This window comes from Rhinatrema bivittatum, chromosome 11 (assembly GCF_901001135.1).
Source record: "Rhinatrema bivittatum chromosome 11, aRhiBiv1.1, whole genome shotgun sequence".
In the NCBI taxonomy this organism is placed as follows: Eukaryota; Metazoa; Chordata; class Amphibia; order Gymnophiona; family Rhinatrematidae; genus Rhinatrema; species Rhinatrema bivittatum.
This window is the reverse complement of record NC_042625.1, coordinates 44064292-44083867: the sequence shown is the minus strand read 5'-3', so window position 1 is coordinate 44083867 and position 19576 is coordinate 44064292. Positions and strand designations below refer to the sequence as shown.

The window sequence follows — 19576 nt, the reverse complement described above, 5'->3', positions numbered from 1 at the left end:
TTGCATTTCTCAGGTATGAAACTGGAGAAATTACTTACCTGATAATTTTGTTTTCTTTAGTGTAGACAGATGGACTCAGGACCAATGGGTTATGCTCCCCTGCCAGCAGATGGAAACTGAGTCAGGTTGCAAAGCTGACTTCATTGTACATATACCCCTGTAGTGACCTCAGCTATCCAGCATTCTCTTCAAATGCCACCGTGGACATACTAGTGAAAGGACTTAATTGAAAATGACTAAAAATATGATTAAAAACAGATAACCATATCTGCCCTCAACCAACCATAAACACTGAACTCCAGTAAGAATATAGGTACCTTAACCTAGAGACTGGATGAACACTTACCTGTGATCCCCTTGGATTTGAGACCCATTCCACAGGGGGACCCATGGCGCAGATCTTGGGCAGCAGAGGGTGGGACGACTAAGGAAAACAAAATGATTAGGTAAGTAATTTCTCCATTTCCTAGTGTGTAGCCAGATGGACTCAGGACCAATGGGTTGTACAAAAGCTACTCTCGATCGGGGCAGGAAGCTGCCCATGATCTGGTCAACACCACTGGTGCAAAGGCAGAGTCCTCGCGGGCCTGTACATCCAGACAATAAAACCTGGAGAAGGTGTACAAGGAAGACCATATTGCCACCCGGCAGATATTGACGGGAGACAATAGTCTGACCTCTGCTCATGAGACCGCTTGAGCCCTAGTGGAATGAGCTCTAATTTGAGAAGGTAATGGCTTTCCAGCCTCCACATAGGCTGCCGTGATGACCTCCTCAATCCAGGGAGCTATGGTAGCCTGAGAGCTGGTGCGCCCTGTTTCCTTCTGCCGTGAAGGACAAAAAGGCGGTCCGTCTTTCGGACTGGTTCTGAGACTTTCAGGTACTGCATTAAAAGCCTCGCCATCCAAATGACAGAGAAACTGAAATTCTTCCGCATCCTTGAGTTGATTTAGGGATGGCAACGAAATGGACTGATTCAAATCAAACTCCGAGACTACCTTGGGCAAGAATGGTGGAACAGTACATAGCTGCAATGTTCCTGGAGTCATCCAGAGGAAAGGCTCCCGGCATGACAATGCTTGCAGTTCAGAGATGCCAAGCACATAGAAAACGGTGTTCCTAGTAGCTAAGTCAATAAACACAAGGAAAGACTGTGCAGCGGCTGAACGGAAGGGCCTGCCAAAACTTCCAGCACTAAATTAAGATTCCACAGGGGAACCAGCAACCGAACCAAGGTCAAATGTGCTTCACTCCCTTCAGAAAACGAGCCATGTCTGAATGAGCTGACAGGGAGATCCCATTCATCTCACCCCTCTAACAGAGAGCCGCTACCTACATCTTCGAGGAATTAAGAGCCAAACCTTTAAGTCATCCTGCAAAAATTCCAGAATAAGTGGGATTTTGACCGCCTGAGGGGAGACAGCATGTTCCTCACACCAGACCTCAAATATTCTCCAGACCCGCACATATACTAGGGCCGTGGAGAACTTCCGAGTACGGAGTAAGGTAATAATTACTGCCGCAGAACATCCCTGCTTCTTGAGGCGAACCCTCTCAATGGCCAGACCGAAGACAGAATAGAGTCAGATCCTCATGAAGGACCGGTCCCTGCTGTAACAAGGTTCCTGTGCAGTGGGAAGCACAGGGGGTTCTCTACAAGGAACCTTGACTCTGCTTAGCAGGGGCCAGGGAAGGAAGCCATATAGTAACTTGCCTTCTGGCCAGATCTGAACGAGAGCGTAGTCTCTCAGGGACCATGGATCTCTTCTGCGACTGAAGAATCGAGGAACCTTCGCTTTGTGAGTTGCGGCCAGCAGGTCGATGGACGGGAGGCCCCAACGATCTATTATCAGTTGAAACGCTTTGGCTGACAATTTCCACTCTCCTGGATCCAGACTCTCCCTACTCAGAAAGTCTGCTCTGATGTTGCCTTTTCCTGTGATGTGGGAAGCTGAGATCATATGTAGATGTACTTCCACCCACTCCATAAGGAGATCTATCTCCTGTGACACTTGCTGGCTCTTGGTTCCTCCCTGGCGATTGATGTAGGCCACAGTCATTGCATTGTCTGACATCAAGCGGACCACCTGGCCCTGGAGTCTGTGGCTCAAATGTAAACACGCCAATCTGACTGACCGGGCTTCCAAGTGATTGATGTTCCAGAGGGCCTCTTCTTCCGTCCAAAGACCCTGGGTCTTCAGCTCCTGACATTGGGCTCCCCAGCCCTGGAGACTCGTATCTGTCATGAGAACCAGCCAGTTCAGGGAGGACAGGGACACATCCCTGCTCAGATGAGCTTCCTATAACCACCACTGGAGGTGACAAACCAAATAGTCTTGAGACTGTGGGTTCCAATGTTATAGCAATGAGTTTTGAAGTGGATGCATGTGTGCCCTCACCCCACTGCACTACCTTCCAGGGTTGCCGCCATTAAAATGAGAACTTGGAGATAGCTTCTCACTGTCAGGTGGACCATGTTCACCCACTGAAGCACCTAGTAGTTCAACTTCTGTATTTGTGTGGACAGACGAAAGACCTTGCCCCACTTGGTGTCAAACCATATTCTCAGATACTCCAAGGGCCAGGAAGGCTTGAGGCTGCTCTTGGAAAGGTTTACTACCCAACCGAGTTCCTGTAACAAGGACATCACCTTGTTGGTCACCAGGAGGTCTCTTCCACGAACCTGGCCCGGATCAGCCAATCATCCAAGTATGGGTGCACCAGGATCCCATCTTTTCTCAACACTGCAACCATGACCACCATAATCTTGGAAAACGATCTGGGGATGGTGGCTCAGCCAAAGGGCAGCACCAGAAACTGATGACGACTCAGCACCGCAAAACGTGGGAAACTGTGATCTGTTGGATTGGAATATGTAGGTAGGCCTCTGATAGGTCCAGGGGGGTTAGGAATTCTTCTAGTGCACGGCCATTATCACGGAGCACAAGGTCTCCATATGAAAATGAGTCACTCACAAGTGACAGTTGACGCTGTTGAGGTCCAGGATGGGGTAAAAGGAACCTTCCTTCTTGGGTACAACAAAATAGTTGGAATAACGCCCCATATTTTCCTGGGGCGTAGGTAGTGGGATCACAGCCCTCATCCTGAGGAGTCTTTAAAGTGTAATTGGGAGTGGCAAAGAGACGCCATGAATACGTCATGAGACGTGCTGTGGAATTCCAGTACATATCCTTCTCGTATGACTTCCAGTACCAATTTGTCCAAAGCAATCTCGACAAAGAGAGACGGCGACCCCCTATCTCCTCATCCCGAAGGTGAGTTGGTAAACTCTCATTGGGGGGGGGGGGGGGGGGGGTGTCAGGACAAGCCTGAGCTGCTGGGTACAAAAGGGCTGGGACCTCCCAAGGGGTCGAGACCTTTGAAATGTTGAATTTCTGTAAGGGCAGAAACACTGGGAACACCTAGAATGACCCCTCATAGGTGAAGGGCACTGTAGTTGCTTCCTCTTATCTTCTGGTAACCAGGGAACTGGAGATTTGCCCCATTTACTGGCCAGCTTTTCCAACTCGCTCCCAAATAGGAGTGATCTTTTAAAGGGCATCTTTGTAAGATTAGCTTTGGAGGTTACGTCAGCTGACCAGTTCCCACAGCCATAGCTGTTGTCTGGCCGCCACCACTGGCCGAAGTACGGACTAAATCAGAGCCTGTGTCTGCTAAAAAGGCACCAGTGGGTTCCATTACCGCTCTGGAATTCACCCCGGAGTCATCAATCTCTTGAGAGAGGAGCAGACACGAACGAGTCACCAGAGCACAAGAAGAATCGATTTGTAAGGTCATTGCTACAGCATCAAAGGCTTGTTTAAGGATAGACTTGATCTGTCTATCATGCGCATCTTTTAAGGCGGCTCCTCGTTCCACTGGGATAGTTCGCTTAGAGATGGTTCAGACCAGTGTGTCCACTTTAAGGAAACACAAACGTTCTCTTACCGCTGGGTCCAGAGGGTATAGATCTTCCAACGCCGTGCCCCCTTTAAAACTTGCTTCTGGGGCATCCCTTTCCAGATCAATCAACTCCTGAATGGTGTACATCACTGGAAAGTTGCAGGAGGCTTTCCGCATAGAAATCAGAATGGGATTCTTATTTGGTTCCATCACGGAATCCACCTCAGGAACTCCCAGTACCTTCAGGGTCTGGGAAACCAGGGCCGGCAATTCATCTCTATGAAAAAACCGTAACATGATCTGCTATGGTTCCAACCCAGGGGGATTTTTCCATCTTCCAAGGAACCAGGATCCTCCCTTTTCGTCTGTGCCATTCGGGTCACTGCAGGGATACCCTTGGTATGGCGAGGCATACCTTGGGGTCTGCTGGTAGGAATGGGAGAGGGAGAGGATACTGGTTGAAATTCTGTCTGGACAAGGGCAAATACGGTAGTAGACTGCACCTGTATGAAGGCTTGTAGCCCCTAGAAAAATTCCACCTAGGAAAAGGCAGCTGGGTCCCATGCCTAATCCAGGAGGCACTGGGGTGGGACCAGTTGAATTACCCTCTCAAATGGATGACCCAGTCAAGGGGATACTGAGGTCCAGTTAAGGCAGTGACCAACCTGTCATCTGAATGGGAGGAGCCTGGTTTAGCATAGTCAGAGGAGGCCAATTCTCTTTGGGCTTCCTTAAAGTGCTGACATAAGTTGGAGTCCAGGTCTGACTGCAAGGCTCTAATATGGCGACCATTGCAGAGAGCAAGACGCTTAGGTTTCTTGGTTGGTTCTGCCACTGGCAGCTGTAGTTGTGTGCTCTTTCGGCTCACATTTAAAAATTTAAACGTACAAATTTCGAGTGTCTGGGAGGGGTGTGGAAAGGCGCACTCACAGCCTGTGTGCACAGCTCTTCCTGTATCGCATGCTTATAAAGATGTGCACATAGGGATGAGCACAACATTAAGCACACAGCGTGCGCACAGAGCCTACACACTGCGCATACTGACATCCTATGGAGGACAATATGGCACGCACACAAATGTGTGCAAGATGGTGCTGCCGTGGCCTACCATGCGGTGTGCCGATCAAGTCTACAACGGGGCTGCTCAACCCGCTCAGAAGCCCAATTCCCCTTACCCCCAATAGATGTGGGAATAATGCGGGTATGACGCGCTGAGCACAGAGAGTGAGGGGAGACCTACCAAAACTCCCTCTGATCGTCTCTGAACCTGGAGGTAAATTTCCTGCACAAGTATATGTAGGCTGACGTCAGCTTTGAAATATGACTCAGTCTCCCATCTGCTAACAGGAGTACACTATACCCATTGGTCCTGAGTCCATCTGGCTACACGCTAGGAAACTTCCATTTTTTTTTTTAAGACTTACCTGGACCCAGCGCTTACCGATTGAGTACAGAGACGGTCTCCGGCTGCAGTAAGAAAGGATGTCATCACTGCATTCTGTTTCCTGCACCCATTGCCTTTCAGCTGCCTAAGCTGCAAAGTCCATGCCGGGAACTGGCTACCGGACCAAGGCTCACCTCTGAGGGATCTTGGAAATCGCCTCATGAATTCTCAACTGGGAGAGGGACCTTTAGGTATCACCCCGCAGGAGAGCACTGCTCAATTTTCTCCAATTTAGAATGTAGAATTTCCCTTCCAAAAAGTACAGCAATCCCCATAGGGAGAGGTACACCCACCATCTGCTGGAGACAGAGCATACTGGGGAGCTGAGGTCACTGCAGGGGTCACTGTATGTACGGTGACATCAGCTTTGCAACCTGACTCCATCTCCCATCTGCTGGCAGGGGAGCATAACCCATTGGACCTAAGTCCATCTGGCTACACGCTATGAAATCAGAGATTTATTTTCACTCTTTGAATCTATGAGAGCCCTTTTGTCGGATATTCTTCTTCACTCCTCTCTTTCTGAGGGTGAAGAATGATCACTTTATCACTTAATGTGCTAGCACATGATCCAGAGGCTGCAGCAGGAGGTGGTGTGGATGTGTCCAAAGTAAGACTTGTTCTGGCTCCACACCCATGTCAGATGTCCTCTCTACTACTCGGCAGAGACAGCTCATATGCTTAGGTGTCAGACTGGTCATACAATGGGACAAAAAACTGCACCCAAACATTCACATCCTGTATATCTCTAGACAGTCACAGCGAGCTTCAGGTACAATCAGAACATTGTCATGCCATGGAAGAACGTAGCACACAAACAGATTTAATAGAAGTACACCCAGCTGCAAATATCCCTTACCATGAGGCCCAAGGGGTCTGTGGATGAGAACCCGGCATGCTGGATGCCGCCGGATGAGGTTACAGATGAATGGAATAACCATGAGCTGAGCCTGGGGAGGAGCTGTGAGGGACAAACGTGCGAGACGCTTTGCGAAGGCAGACACCACATACAGTGGCAAGTGGCTAGATAAGAGAGCGAGAGAGATTGGATGGGTGCCAAGAAAGGCCACACGAGACACTCAATTCTAGAAATACCCTGCAACATGCAGCAACTTCTGAGAATGCAGCTGTTAAACTACAGTGAAACTTCGGAGCAAGTTAAGTAATTAAAAATTGCATTTGAAGTTTATAATTTCACAAGCGTCTACGCTGAGAAAAGGGTAAACATCTCCATCTCATTCTCACACATCACCCCATACCTTGATCAAAAGCTCACCCCACTTCTAGGGCTAATCAGCATAAAAAGAAAATTCTACTTACGTAGACGACAAGAATAAATTTGTTAAATAGAAGAATCTGGTTTGATATTTCACGTGGAATACAGATGGGTCCAAAAGACTATACAGCTTTTTGTAAAAATCTGGGTACTCCCTACAAAGAAAATAAAGAGAATTTATTTTACAGAAAAAGTACTCAAAGTAGTGGAATTTAGAAATGCATCCAAGTTTGAAGCTGTCCAACCTCTTGTGAGCAGTTCTGGTTGCCTCATCTCTAAAAAAGACATAGCGGAACTAGAAAGTGCAGAGAAGGGTGACCAACGTGATATAAGTAAGCAAATAAGCAAACATCCAGCCTTGTCTTACCACAATAATGTAATGCTCACATTGAGTCAGTTTTTTGTTCCAAGTTGTTACCTAAGTTGATCTTAGTTGTTTCTTAATATAATATATTACACTGTATTATAGTTCTTCTGTTCATTATATTATATTTGATATGTTCCATGTAAACCGCCTACCCGGCGATAGCTATATCTGTTAAATGTGAACCGGAGTGATATGTATTGTATACAGGAACTTCCGGTATATAAAAACCAATAAATAAATAAATAAATAAATAAATATAACAGCTACTTTAAGAAGAAAGGCTAAACAGGTTAGGGCTCTTCAGCTTAGAAAAGATTCATATGAGGGGGGACATTTATAAAATCATGAAGGACAGTTATTTACTCTTTCAAATAATACTAACTCCAGAGGACACTTCATGAAACTAACCACCACCATATTTAAAAGGAAAATTGGTTCTTACCTGCTAATTTTCGTTCCTGTAGTACCACAGATCAGTCCAGACAGCTGGTTATGCCTACCTTCCAGCAGGTGGAGTCAGAGAACAAACTGAAAAGGCACCCCTGATAACCATTTAACATCATTAGCCAGATAGACCAGAGAAACCACCCTATCCCTGTGTGTAACAAGTATAGATCTACTTGTGACCCAGACTGGCTACTGTGGAAGACAGAATGCTGGGCTTGATGGACCTTGGTGTGATTCAGCACAGCATATCTTATGTTCTTTGATTCCCATGAAGTTAATTCAGTGAGGGTAAATCATACACAAATACTGGCTCTATCAAGGCTACAGATGCCCTAGCATGCTGCTCTTTCACACTGCCTTCTCTAGTAGCTCCTTCCAGGAGGGTGGTTAGGGAAGGGAGGGGAGTGAACTGGATTGGATAAAGCTCCCATTAGAAATATGAACAAAACGCCTATTCCTGAAGAGTGCAGAACACTGGGGCCTGCCTATAGGGTCTTCACTTCACTACCAAACAGGATTAGCCCAGCCTCATTGTCTCCAGGCACATTCTGCTTTATGCTTCCCATATCATTGCTGTGATCCAGGATAATTCCAGCACTCGCTCTTCTATTTGTCCCCTTTTGCTTACTAAAATGATTTATAAACAAGACGTAGTTAATTTCAGCTGCCATTTATGCAAATTTCAATTTCATGACACATATACCTCAGGAAACGTAATTTACATAATAAATTAAAAAGATTGTATTGCAACAGTGGAACTTGACTTAATTAAATGTTTTATTGTAAGTTGCTGTGAGCAACTCCTTGATATGGTTGTCTAATTAAACTGGAAATACATATAACATTCCTTCAGTGACCTTTTAATAGTTCCACAGAAAGAGCTGGGTTCCTGCAGGGACATGCACAGCCCAGTTCCCGGTCTCATAATATCGAAATCCACTACCAGCATCATTGTAAAAAGTGTTTTTAAAAAGGAAAATTGGTTGTTACCTGCTAATTTTCATTCCTGACGTACCACGGATCAGTACAGACAATTGGTTTATGCATTCCTACCAGCAGATGGAGGCAGAGAACAAAACTTTGAGGCACTGCTACATAACAGAGACTGCCACATGCAGACCCTCAGTATTGACCTGCACCCAAGCCAAGATGCCTACCTTAACAAACCCCAATAAACCTTGGACAAACAGACTTAAAAGTTGGAGCCCCCTGAAAACTAGGCCCCCTTTACACAAAGCATATACCAAACTATGTACAGTTTTCATTAATCTGAATATATATCACATACCAGCTCAGCAACATCCAGAAGCAAGGAAGTCTTTCTAAAGATGGGAACGGGTCTCTGGACTGATCCATTGTACTTTGGTTCTTACCTGCTAATTTTTGTTCCTAATTTTCCTTTCCTGTTCGTACCCTGGATCAGACCAGATAAGTGGGATGTACCCAAGCCCCTCTATTTTGGGCGGGAACTTGAAAGACCCGCGCGCAACACACTTTCCCCCAACGTCAACTCTTCTGGTGCTGCGCTCGCACATCCAAGCGATAAAGTCTGGTAAAAGTGTGACGTGAAGATGCCGCTTGACAAATCTCCTGTGGAGAAAGTAACTGACACTCTGCCCACGATGATGTCTGCACTCTCAACCCCCCCCCCCCTGACCAGCCCTTACAGATGTAAGCCGAAGCTATCGTCTCTTAACTATCGTGCAAAAGTGCCCTTGGAAGCCTTATTACCATTCCTTGCACCACTGAACAGGACAAACAGATGATCAGATCTCCGAAAGGTATTCATCACCTTAAGATATTGCAAAAGAATCCGATGCATATCCAATAAGTGAAGCTCCCTTGCCATTGGAGCATCAGCTGCCAAATTCAGAAAGGCCGGTAGCTCCACAATCTGGTTGAGGTGAAAAAAGGACACCACCTTAGGCAAAAAGGAAGGAACCGTATGTGAAGAAACCCCACCCTCTGAAACATGCAGGAAAGGGACCCTACACAACAATGTTTGCAGTTCAGAAATCCTTCTAGCTGAACGGATAGTTACCAGGAAAACAGCCTTTAGGGTTAAACCCTTTAAAGAAGCCCTTCTAACCGATTCAAAGGGAGGACCACACAGCACTCAAAGAACCAAATTCAGATTCCATGCCGGACAAATCTTCCTGAATGGAAGACGAAGATGTATTGCCCCCTTGAGGAAACAAACCACATCGGGATGAGATGCCAACTGTCTTCCTTGAATCCTACTTCAAAGGGACCTTATAGCTGCCACCTGAATCCAAAGGGAATTATAGACCAAACCCTTAGCCAAGACACTTTGCAAAAAGGCAGAATTTACCGAATGTCCACATTCAAAGGCTGCACCATATTCTGCAAACATCACGATTCAAACACTCTCCACACTCTGACATAAGCCAACTACGTGGAAGGACTCCATGCCTGAAGCAAAGTCACAATCACAGGCTCGGAATAACCCTTCAAGCAGAGCCACAGACTCTCAAAAGCCAAGCCGCTTGACAGAAGCGTCCTTCTGGTCGGAAAATAAAGGCCCTTGCCACAACAGCCATGACAGATGGGCCAAGCAAACGGGACCGTCCACCACTACAAATCACGGCCGTGAGGCCACTTGGGTGCCACCAGAATCACCCTTCCCGGATGAAGCTCGATGCGCCACAGCACTCTTACCTATGAAAGGCCATGTTGGAAACGCACACAGCAGATGTGTTGGCCATGGATGAACAAGAGCAATGCCCTCCGATCTGATCTCCCTTTTGCGATTGAAAAAACAACCCGTCTTCGCATTTCCTGAAGTCGCCATGTGGTCCACTGCCGGTCTGAGTAAGCTGGCCTGAATCAATGAAAAGGCCTCCGCCGACAACTCCCACTCTCCCAGATCCAGAGGCTGTCTGCTGAGGAAGTTCGCCTGCACATTGTCCATTCTGGCTACACGGGAAGCAGCTATTCTTGCCAAATGTTTCTCCACCCAAACAAATAGTTCTTGCAGTTCCAGCACTACTAGATGACTCTGTTTCGCCATGCTGGTTGATACACCACTGTCATCGCATTATCCGAGAATACTCGCACTGCCTTGTCTTGAATGAGTGGGAGAAATGCCAGTAAGGTTTTGTGCACTGCCCTGGTTTCCAGCCGATTGATGGACCAGGTCATCTCCTCTAACGACCACTACCCTAGGCCGATTTTTCTTGACAAATCGCCCCCCCAGAGGCTGGCATCCATAGTCACCACCACCCCAGTTGGGCACTTCCAGATCCATCTCTCTCAAGATTGCTGAGACAGCCACCATGAGAGAATTGACCTGGCATTCTCTTCAATGGCAAAGGAAGCTGAAAATCATCCGAAAGTGAATTCCAATGGGATAATAGTGCCCTCTGCAGAGGGCACATGTGAGCAAAGGCCCATGGAATTAACTCCAGCATAGAAGCAAATAGTCCCAGACCCTGGGAACCGACAGATTCAACAGCCAAAGGATCTGATTGCAACTTGATTACCCTCTCCATAGTCAGAAACACCTTCCCCATCAGGGTACTGAAGCATGCCCCCAGATATTCCAATGACTGGGTAGGCTTTAAATGGCTCTTTACCAGATTTGTCACCCAGACGAATGAATCCAGGAGCTGCAGGACTGAGTGACAACAATCCATTTCCAATTTTCCCTGTACTAACTAATCGTCTAGATACGGGTGCACCCGGATACCTTCCTTCCTGATCGCCATAAGAACATAAGAAATTGCCATGCTGGGTCACACCAAGGGTCCATCAAGCCCAGCATCCTGTTTTCAACAGAGGCCAAACCAGGCCACAAGAACCTGAAAATTACCCAGACACTAAGAAAATCCCATGCTACTGATGCAATTAATAGCAGTGGCTATTTCCTAAGTAAACTTTATTAATAGCCGTTAATGGACTTCTCCTCCAAAACTTATCCAAACCTTTTTTGAACCCAGCTACACTAACTGCACTAACCACATCTTCTGGCAACAAATTCCAGAGCTTTATTGTGCGGTGAGTGAAAAAGATTTTTGTCCGATTAGTCTTAAATGTGCTACTTACTAACTTCATGGAATGCCCCCTAGTCCTTCTATTATTCGAAAGTGTAAATAACCGATTCACATCTACTCGTTCAAGACCTCTCATGAGCTTAAAGACCTCTATCATATCACCCCCTCAGCCGTCTCTTCTCCAATCTGAACAGCCCTAACCTCTTCAGTCGTTCCTCACAGGGGAGCTGTTCCATCCCCTTTATCATTTTGGTTGCCCTTCTCTGTACCTTCTCCATCACAACTATATCTTTTTTGAGATGCGGCGACCAGAATTGTACACAGTATTCAAGGTGCGGTCTCACCATGGAGCGATATAGAGGCATTATGACATTTTCCGTTCTATTAACCATTCCCTTCCTAATAATTCCTAACATTCTATTTGCTTTTTTGACTGCTGCAGCACACTGAGCTGTTGATTTTAAAGTATTATCCACTATGATGCCTAGATCTTTTTCCTGGGTGGTAGCTCCTAATATGGAACCTAACATCGTGTAACTACAGCAAGGGTTATTTTTCCCTATACGCAACAACTTGCACTTGTCCACATTAAATTTCATCTGCCATTTAGATGCCCAGTCTTCCAATCTTGCAAGGTCCTCCTGTAATGTATCACAATCCGCTTGTGATTTAACTACTCTGAATAATTTTGTGTCATCCGCAAATTTGATAACCTCACTCATATTCCTTTCCAGATCATTTATATATATATTGAAAAGCACCGGTCCAAATACAGATCCCTGAGGCACTCCACTGTGACCATCTAATCCTACTCTCTGTTTCCTGTCTTTTAACCATGAAAGGACATCGCCTCCTATCCCATGACTTTTTAGTTTTCTTGGAAGCCTCATGAGGGACTTTGTCAAACGCCTTCTGAAAATCCAAATACACTACATCTACCGGTTCACCTTTATCCACATGTTTATTAACCCCTTCAAAAAAATGAAGCAGATTTGTTAGGCAAGACTTCCCTTGGGTAAATCTATGTTGACTGTGTTCCATTAAACAATGTCTATCTATATGCTCTATGATTTTGATCTTGAGAATAGTTTCCACTATTTTTCCCAGCACTGAAGTCAGGCTCACTGGTCTATAGTAACCCGGATCGCTCCTGGAGCCTTTTTTAAATATTGGGGTTACATTGGCCACCCTCCAGTCTTCATGTACAATGGATGATTTTAATGATAGGTTACAAATTTTAACTAATAGATCAGAATTTTCATTTTTGAGTTCCTTCAGTACCCTAGGATGCATACCATCCAGTCCTGGTGATTTGCTACTCTTTAGTTTGTCAATCTGGCCTACTACATCTTCCAGGTTCACAGTGATTTCGTTCAGTGCGTCTGACTCATCATCCTTGAAAACCATCTCCAGAACTGGTATCTCCCCAACATCCTCATTAGTAAACACGGAAGCAAAGAATTAATTTAGTCTTTCTGCAATGGCCATATCTTCCCTAACAGCCCCTTTAACCCCTCTGTCATCTAATGGTCCAACTGACTCCCTCACAGGTTTCTTGCTTCGGATATATTTAAAAAAGTTTTTATTATGAGTTTTTGCCTCTATGGCCAACTTCATTTCAAATTCTCTCTTTGCCTGTCTTATCAATGTTTTACACTTAACCTGACATTGCTTATGTTTTATCCTATTTTCTTCAGAAGGATCCTTCTTCCAATTTTTTAAGGATTTTTTTTGGCTAAAATAGCCTCTTTCATCTCACCTTCTATCCATGACGGTAATCGTTTTGCCTTCCTTCCACCTTTCTTAATGTGTGGAATATATATGGACTGCGCCTCTAGGATTGTATTTTTAAACAATGTCCATGCCTGATGAACGCTTAACCTTTGCAGCTGCACCTTTTTCCTCATTTTATCAAAGTTTCCCTTTTGAAAGTTTAGTGTTAGAGCTGTAGATTTACTTATTTTATTTATTTATTTTAAAATGTTTCTATACCATCGCTAAGTTATATACCATCGCAACGGTTTACAAATTATTGTCCCCCTTCCGGTTATTAGTTTAAATTTGATCATGTTATAATCACTGTTGCCAAGTGGCCCTACCACAGTTACCTCTCTCACCAAATCCTGCTTTCCACTAAGAATTAAATCTAAAATAGCTCCCTCTCTTGTTGGTTCCTGAACCAATTGCTCCATGAAGCAGTCATTTATTACATCTAGGAACTTTATGTCTCTAGCAAATCCTGATGTTACATTTACCCAGTCAATATTGGTGTAATTGAAATCTCCCATTATTATTGCACTGCCAAATTGGTTAGCTTCCTTGATTTCTCTTAGCATTCCAACATCTGTCTGACCATTTTGTCCAGGTGGACGATAGTATACTCCTATCACTATACTCTTACCCAACACACATGGGATTTCTACCCATATAGATTCTACTGAGCATTTAGTCTCTTGTATGATCTTTATCCTGTTAGACTCTATACCCTCCCGGACATAAAGGGGCAGATTTTCAAAGGCTATGCGCGTAACCCGAGAAAATCGGCCCCTGCATGCGCCGAGCCTATTTTGCATAGGCTTGGCGGCGCGCGCAAGCCCCGGGAAGCGTGTATGTTCCGGCGCTCCGAAAAAGGGGCGTTCTGGGGGCAGGGCCGAGGCCTCTGGAACAGCCGCTGTGCTGGAGAATGGCGCGCCGGCAGCTGGCCGGTGCGCGCAAATTATGCCTGCCCAGAGGCAGGTGTAACTTCAACGATAACGGTAGGGGGGTTTTAGATAGGGCTGGGGTGCGGGTTAGATAGCGGAAGGGAGGGGAAGGTGGGGGGAGGGGGCGGAGGGAATGGAGGAAGTCTGCGCGCAACTTGCACGCAGGTTTGAAGATCTGCCCCAAAATGCCACACCCCCACAAGTTGATCCTCCCTATCATTGCGATATAATTTGTACCCTGATATAGCACTGTCCCATTGGTTATCCTCCTTCCACCAAGTCTCTGTGATGCCAATTATGTCAATCTCATCATATGCTGCTATACACTCTAACTCTCCCATCTTACTTCTTAGACTTCTGGCATACAGACATTTCAAAGTGGGTTTTTTTTGTTTGTATTAACCTGCTTTTCAGTTGTTAGGGATAATTCGGAAATCATTAGCATTGGTGATTTTTTACATATAGGCACATGGACTATGTTTGCTTTTAATGGAACCTCTCTGTTTGGATGCCCTAACTCTCCTGTTTCATTAGTATCCTTCAAGGATACATTTCTCCAAACCATGCGCACTGCTGAGAGACTGTCTGCTTTCCCCCTTGTTCTAGTTTAAAAGCTGCTCTCTCTCCTTTTTGAAAGTTAGTGCCAGCAGCTTGGTTCCACTCTGGGTAAGGTGGAGCCCATCCTTTCGGAAAAGTCTCCCCTTTCCCCAAAAGTTTCCCCAGTTCCTTACAAAGCTGAATCCCTCTTTCCTGCACCATCGTCTCCTCCACACATTGAAGCTCTGGAGCTCTGCCTGCCTCTGCGGACCTGCACGTGGAACAGGAAGCATTTCAGAGAATGCCACCCTAGAAGTTCTGGATTTCAGCTTCCTACCTAAAATCCTAAGTTTGGCTTCCAGAACCTCTCTCTCACATTTTCTTATGTTGTTGGTGCCCACATGTACCACGACAGTTGGCTCCTCCCCAGCACTGTCTATAATCCTATCTAGATGACGCGCTGTCATCAACCCAAAGGGAAGAGCTTGAAACTGGAAATGCTCCCCCAGGACTGTGAACCTCTGGTGTTCAGCCTAAATGGGGGGGATAAGCTTCCGACAAGTCCAATGACACCAGAAACTCTCCTTTGTGCACTATCACCGTGTGCAATGGCTCCATCCAAAACCGTGGCATCTGGAGAGCAGCACTGACCTTCTGTAGATCAAGAATGGGCCGAAAATTCCCCTCCTTTTTGGGCACCATGAAGTACATGGAGTATCGACCCTGTCCCCTCTGCTGAGGGGGCACTGGAACAATGGCATGCAGGAGCTGTAGCCATTGCAAAGTATCCCGCACCGGGAGATTACAAAGGCATCCCTGAGTGTATGAGAACATTCTAATATGTAGCCGTCTCTTATCACTTCCAGGATCCATTGGTCTGAGGTGCTCCTGGTCCATGCCTCATAAAAGAGGGACAGCCTCTCTCAGATAGCCACCGGAGAGGAGTGGACCAGCCTGCCTTCATTGTCCAATCTTATTTCTGCCCCCTCCCTGGGTCCCATCGTCCCTTGGAGATCTGTGTTAGGCTTGAAAGGAGTGCTACCTGCCCAAATTCTGTTTTTGCGTCACCGGCCCAGGGCTCCCGCCAGTGCGAAACCTCTTCACTTCTCAGAAGCAAGTTCATGGAGGAAAAGACTTCTTGGGGGTCTTCCTGTGCTCAGGCAACTTATTACCCTTCGACTCCCCCAACTGCTTCATGAGTTGCTCCAGATCCTCCCCAAACAGCAGCTTGCCCCTGAAGGGGAGGTTAGACAGCTGGGCTTTAGACCACACATCCGTTGACCAATTTCACAGCCATAGGAGTCTCCACGCCGCCACACAGAGACCATGCTCCTGGCGGAAGACCGAATCGTGTAATACAGGGAATCCGCTACATAGGCACTCCTGCTTCCAAGCGGGTAGCATGAGCCACCTTATCCTCCGATCCAGACTGCTTATTGTGCGCCTTCTACACGCAGCACAAGCAGGCTCTCCGCACACCGCCGCACGCAGACTCAAGGCTGACACTTCAAACAGCCTTTTAAGTAAAATTTCCAGTGTCCGATCCTGGACATCCTTCAGTGCGGCTGAACCTGCCATCAGGATGGTCCTCTTCTTGGTAACTGAGGACACTGCTTCATCCACCTTGGGAATCTTCCAAGACTCCAACTTCTGCTCCGGTAAGGGATATAACAGCCATAGCCCTGGCCACATTCAAGCCCGCTTTGGGAGATTCCCACTCCCAATCTACCAGCTTCTTCACCTTCTTCGGCAAAGGAAAAGCCTTAGGGGTGGTCCCCGTAATCCCTCTAGGACTGGGTTTACCCCTTCATTATCTGAATCTTCCTGAGTGACCTTAATCCCCAGCTCCTCCAGCACCTGGGGAATTAGCAGGCCCAGCTCATCCCTATGGAACAACCGAGGTGAGGACAGTCACCATCCGCGATCGGAACCTCGGCCGGATCCTGCATAGGATCCACTAAGGTACTAATAATCCATATCTGGATCCAGTGGCCCTCTCTGCATCTGATCTGGATCATCTGTCTCCTCTGAAGAGACTTCTTCTATCGCGATCCGACAGACCCAAGACTTGCAGTATCCCACCTGACTCTGCATGCCTTTGATCCCTAGGCTTTATAGCCGTTTGGGACTTCCTGGGCAAAAGCCTCTTTATCCCTGCTCCTTTTCTGGCCAAATAGGCCTTATGGAGCAGAAGGACAAAATCTGTGGAAAATGTTTCTGGGTCCATGTCCCACTGCGCTTCTTCCCCTCCCCTGCTACCAGCAGGGTCTTGATCTGCGGGGAAAACAGCATGGGTGGGGAGTTCTGAGGTTCTGCCAAAGCAACTTGACTCCCAGCACATGCAGTCAAAATGGCCACCGGCTCCTCTGATCCCCTCGGGCCTCCAGAACCAGCCCAACCTCATGTTCTTGCCACCCCTTGAAGGTCCCACGGAGGACCCAGCCCCCCCCCCCCCCCCCCGAGGCACATTCCCTGCAAAACGCGACCGAATCAAGAAGAGGCTGTTTTGAAACTTTGCCACGCGGGAGGTGGCATGCCGATGCGATCGGGCCTAAAAATAACCCCTGCCGACAAGGAGAAAACTGTGCTGCCTGGTGCTGAAAACAGTTCCCGGGCCCGACCAAGGAACAAATTTGTACACCCCCCTCCCTTACCTGCTTCCCGGCAGAGAAATCCAGCCACTCAACTGCCTCATCCCTACTCTTCTGCCTGCAAACAGCTCTTTTTTTTCCCACAAATTAAAACATACAGCTGCTCACAAACAGTGCCAGGGAAGGGAAGAAAATTTAAATACTTTTCTGCTTCCTAAAAAACCAAGTGCCGAGGGTACCAGGGATCCAGAGGGGGTGAAGGAACCAGGACCCCTGGCTTTCACCTCACCCCACTCCCGATGACCAGGGCTGAGTCAGAACAGGGATCTCCAACCCCCCACTTGCCCTGCGCAAGCCGAGGGATGAACAACGAACGAACCTAGCACCTTGGGGAGCCGAAATCTCCTAAAAATTTTCTTTTTTTTTTTTTTGAAACTTCAGACTGCAAGTTTGCACCTCTACCATCTGCTGGAGACAGAGAAATACTGAGGGACTGCAGGTGGCACTCTCGGTTATGTGGCAGTGCCCAAAGTTTTGTTCTCTGCCTCCATCTGCTGGTAGGGTAGCATAAACCTACTTGTCTGGACTGATCTGGGGTACAAACAGGAAAGGTGCATTTTTTTTTTTTTAACAGATGCAGCTTTCAAAATCACAGCCTCATAGTACAGGATTACTGTTGATTTACATCAAAATTCTCAAATAGAAATGAATGGTGATCATTCTAAAGCCTGATTTCGACACATCAAATCACATCCCCTGAGGTAACCCTGGAAGCCATGAGCCATTTTCCGTGAGCTTCTAACACACAGAGGTTGTTTTCACTCTTCCCACTGATTTTATAAAAAAAAAAAAAAAAACCAACCCAAAATACAGAGCTCACAAGTTTTCAGGAGGGATGATAAAAACATGTAAGAAAAGAAAGTAGCAGAACAGACAAGAGGTTTTACGTACAGGTTATGCTGATGAATCAGGACAAACATTCCATTCAAGGCCAGAAGACTGATTGCTCCACCTAGGCAAGAGAAAGGAAAATTAGTTCTTCATGCTAATTTTCATTCCTGAAGTATCACAGATCAGTCCAGACTCTTGGGTTTTGCAGATAGAGACAGAGAAAGTTTTGCTGACACTGCCACATAACCTGGTGTGCCACCTGCAGTCCCTCAGTATTGACCTGTACCCAAACCACGATACCACTTTTGCTGTGTTCCGCCCCGCACCTGCGGCACCACCAGTACTTCAAAAGACAAACAGGGAAACAGTCCCCTCAGTGCCACGGAGCTAACATCCGGGTCCTCCACAGGCAGAGAAGCTGCTTAAATTCCCCATCGCTGAGCTCCCCGAGCTGCTAAGGTAGCTCCCCCCCCCCCCCCCCGGGAACCCCCGGGTGCAGAAGTGTCTAGCGTGTCATTTCACAGTAACATCGATCTGTTGAGAGGTGGTTGTGGAAGGATAAGGAATGGATTGAATGTGTTAGCATACAGGGCTGGAAGTTAGGATGATCTGCAGAATTACAGGAGACTTCATGGCACGCCACTTACCTATCTCATACGCTGCTGTCAGGAAGTCAATCATGAGGGCAGGCTTGCTCAGGTGAGGCAGGATGGAATCGTGCAGAATGACCAGCACCTTTTTGTATAAGCTGCTAGGCAGCTGGACAAGGGAAAAAAAAATGACATGGTTTATTTCAAAATACTGCTGAAGGGCAGTGGAAAGGTTAACAATGACGATACGGTGAAGAAGTAAAACTGGTGCAGCAGACTCTCACCACCATAAAGTTATTCCGGGCACAGCATTTCATCTGCGCTTCAGTGAGCTCAGATAGAAAGGTAAAGGAAATTCAGAGCTTTATGGAGGGTTTAAATCCTGAACAAGCTCGCAGGATCTAAGCCAACAGTTCTGAAACATGGCCATATTTCACTAAATTGGATGCTTTCAAAACAGAACGTACTAGGCTCTAAATTGTACTTTTTCTTGAAAAGTTTTAATAAAACATACATTAAAAAAAAAAAGATGCAGCCACAACTCCTCCTGCTGTTGGAGCCTTGCAACTGTCTCGTTCTCCCCCCAGTCACTACTGCTTCTATGGCTCTGTGTGGAGAGACCTGCTTCTACCATGTACGCCCCTCGCTATCCCCCCTTCCCAACCATCAGAACCTGCCTCCTACCAGCCACTCTCCGCCCCTATTCAAAGCTTCACTACGGTAAAAGTGACAGAGGGGGGTCAGCAGGAGGGAGGTACGTATTTTTGTTCTTCTCCTGCTGACTGAGAGGAGGGATCGAGGATGTGGTGAATGTG

The 19576-nt window shown here is 46.8% G+C and overlaps 1 protein-coding gene across 2 annotated transcripts in view; it reads right to left on the bottom strand.

Moving 5' to 3' along the window:
* NOC4L (nucleolar complex associated 4 homolog) overlaps positions 1-19576 on the bottom strand; it is a 55215-nt gene that overhangs the window by 14299 nt on the left and 21340 nt on the right. For both annotated transcript variants that reach the window (XM_029619460.1, XM_029619459.1), the window contains exons 9-12: positions 18819-18930; positions 18232-18292; positions 6668-6778; positions 6207-6370 (exon numbers count right to left, since the gene is read on the bottom strand). In XM_029619460.1, coding sequence (XP_029475320.1) covers positions 6207-6370; positions 6668-6778; positions 18232-18292; positions 18819-18930 — 448 coding nt within the window. The remainder of the gene's footprint in view (positions 1-6206; positions 6371-6667; positions 6779-18231; positions 18293-18818; positions 18931-19576) is intronic.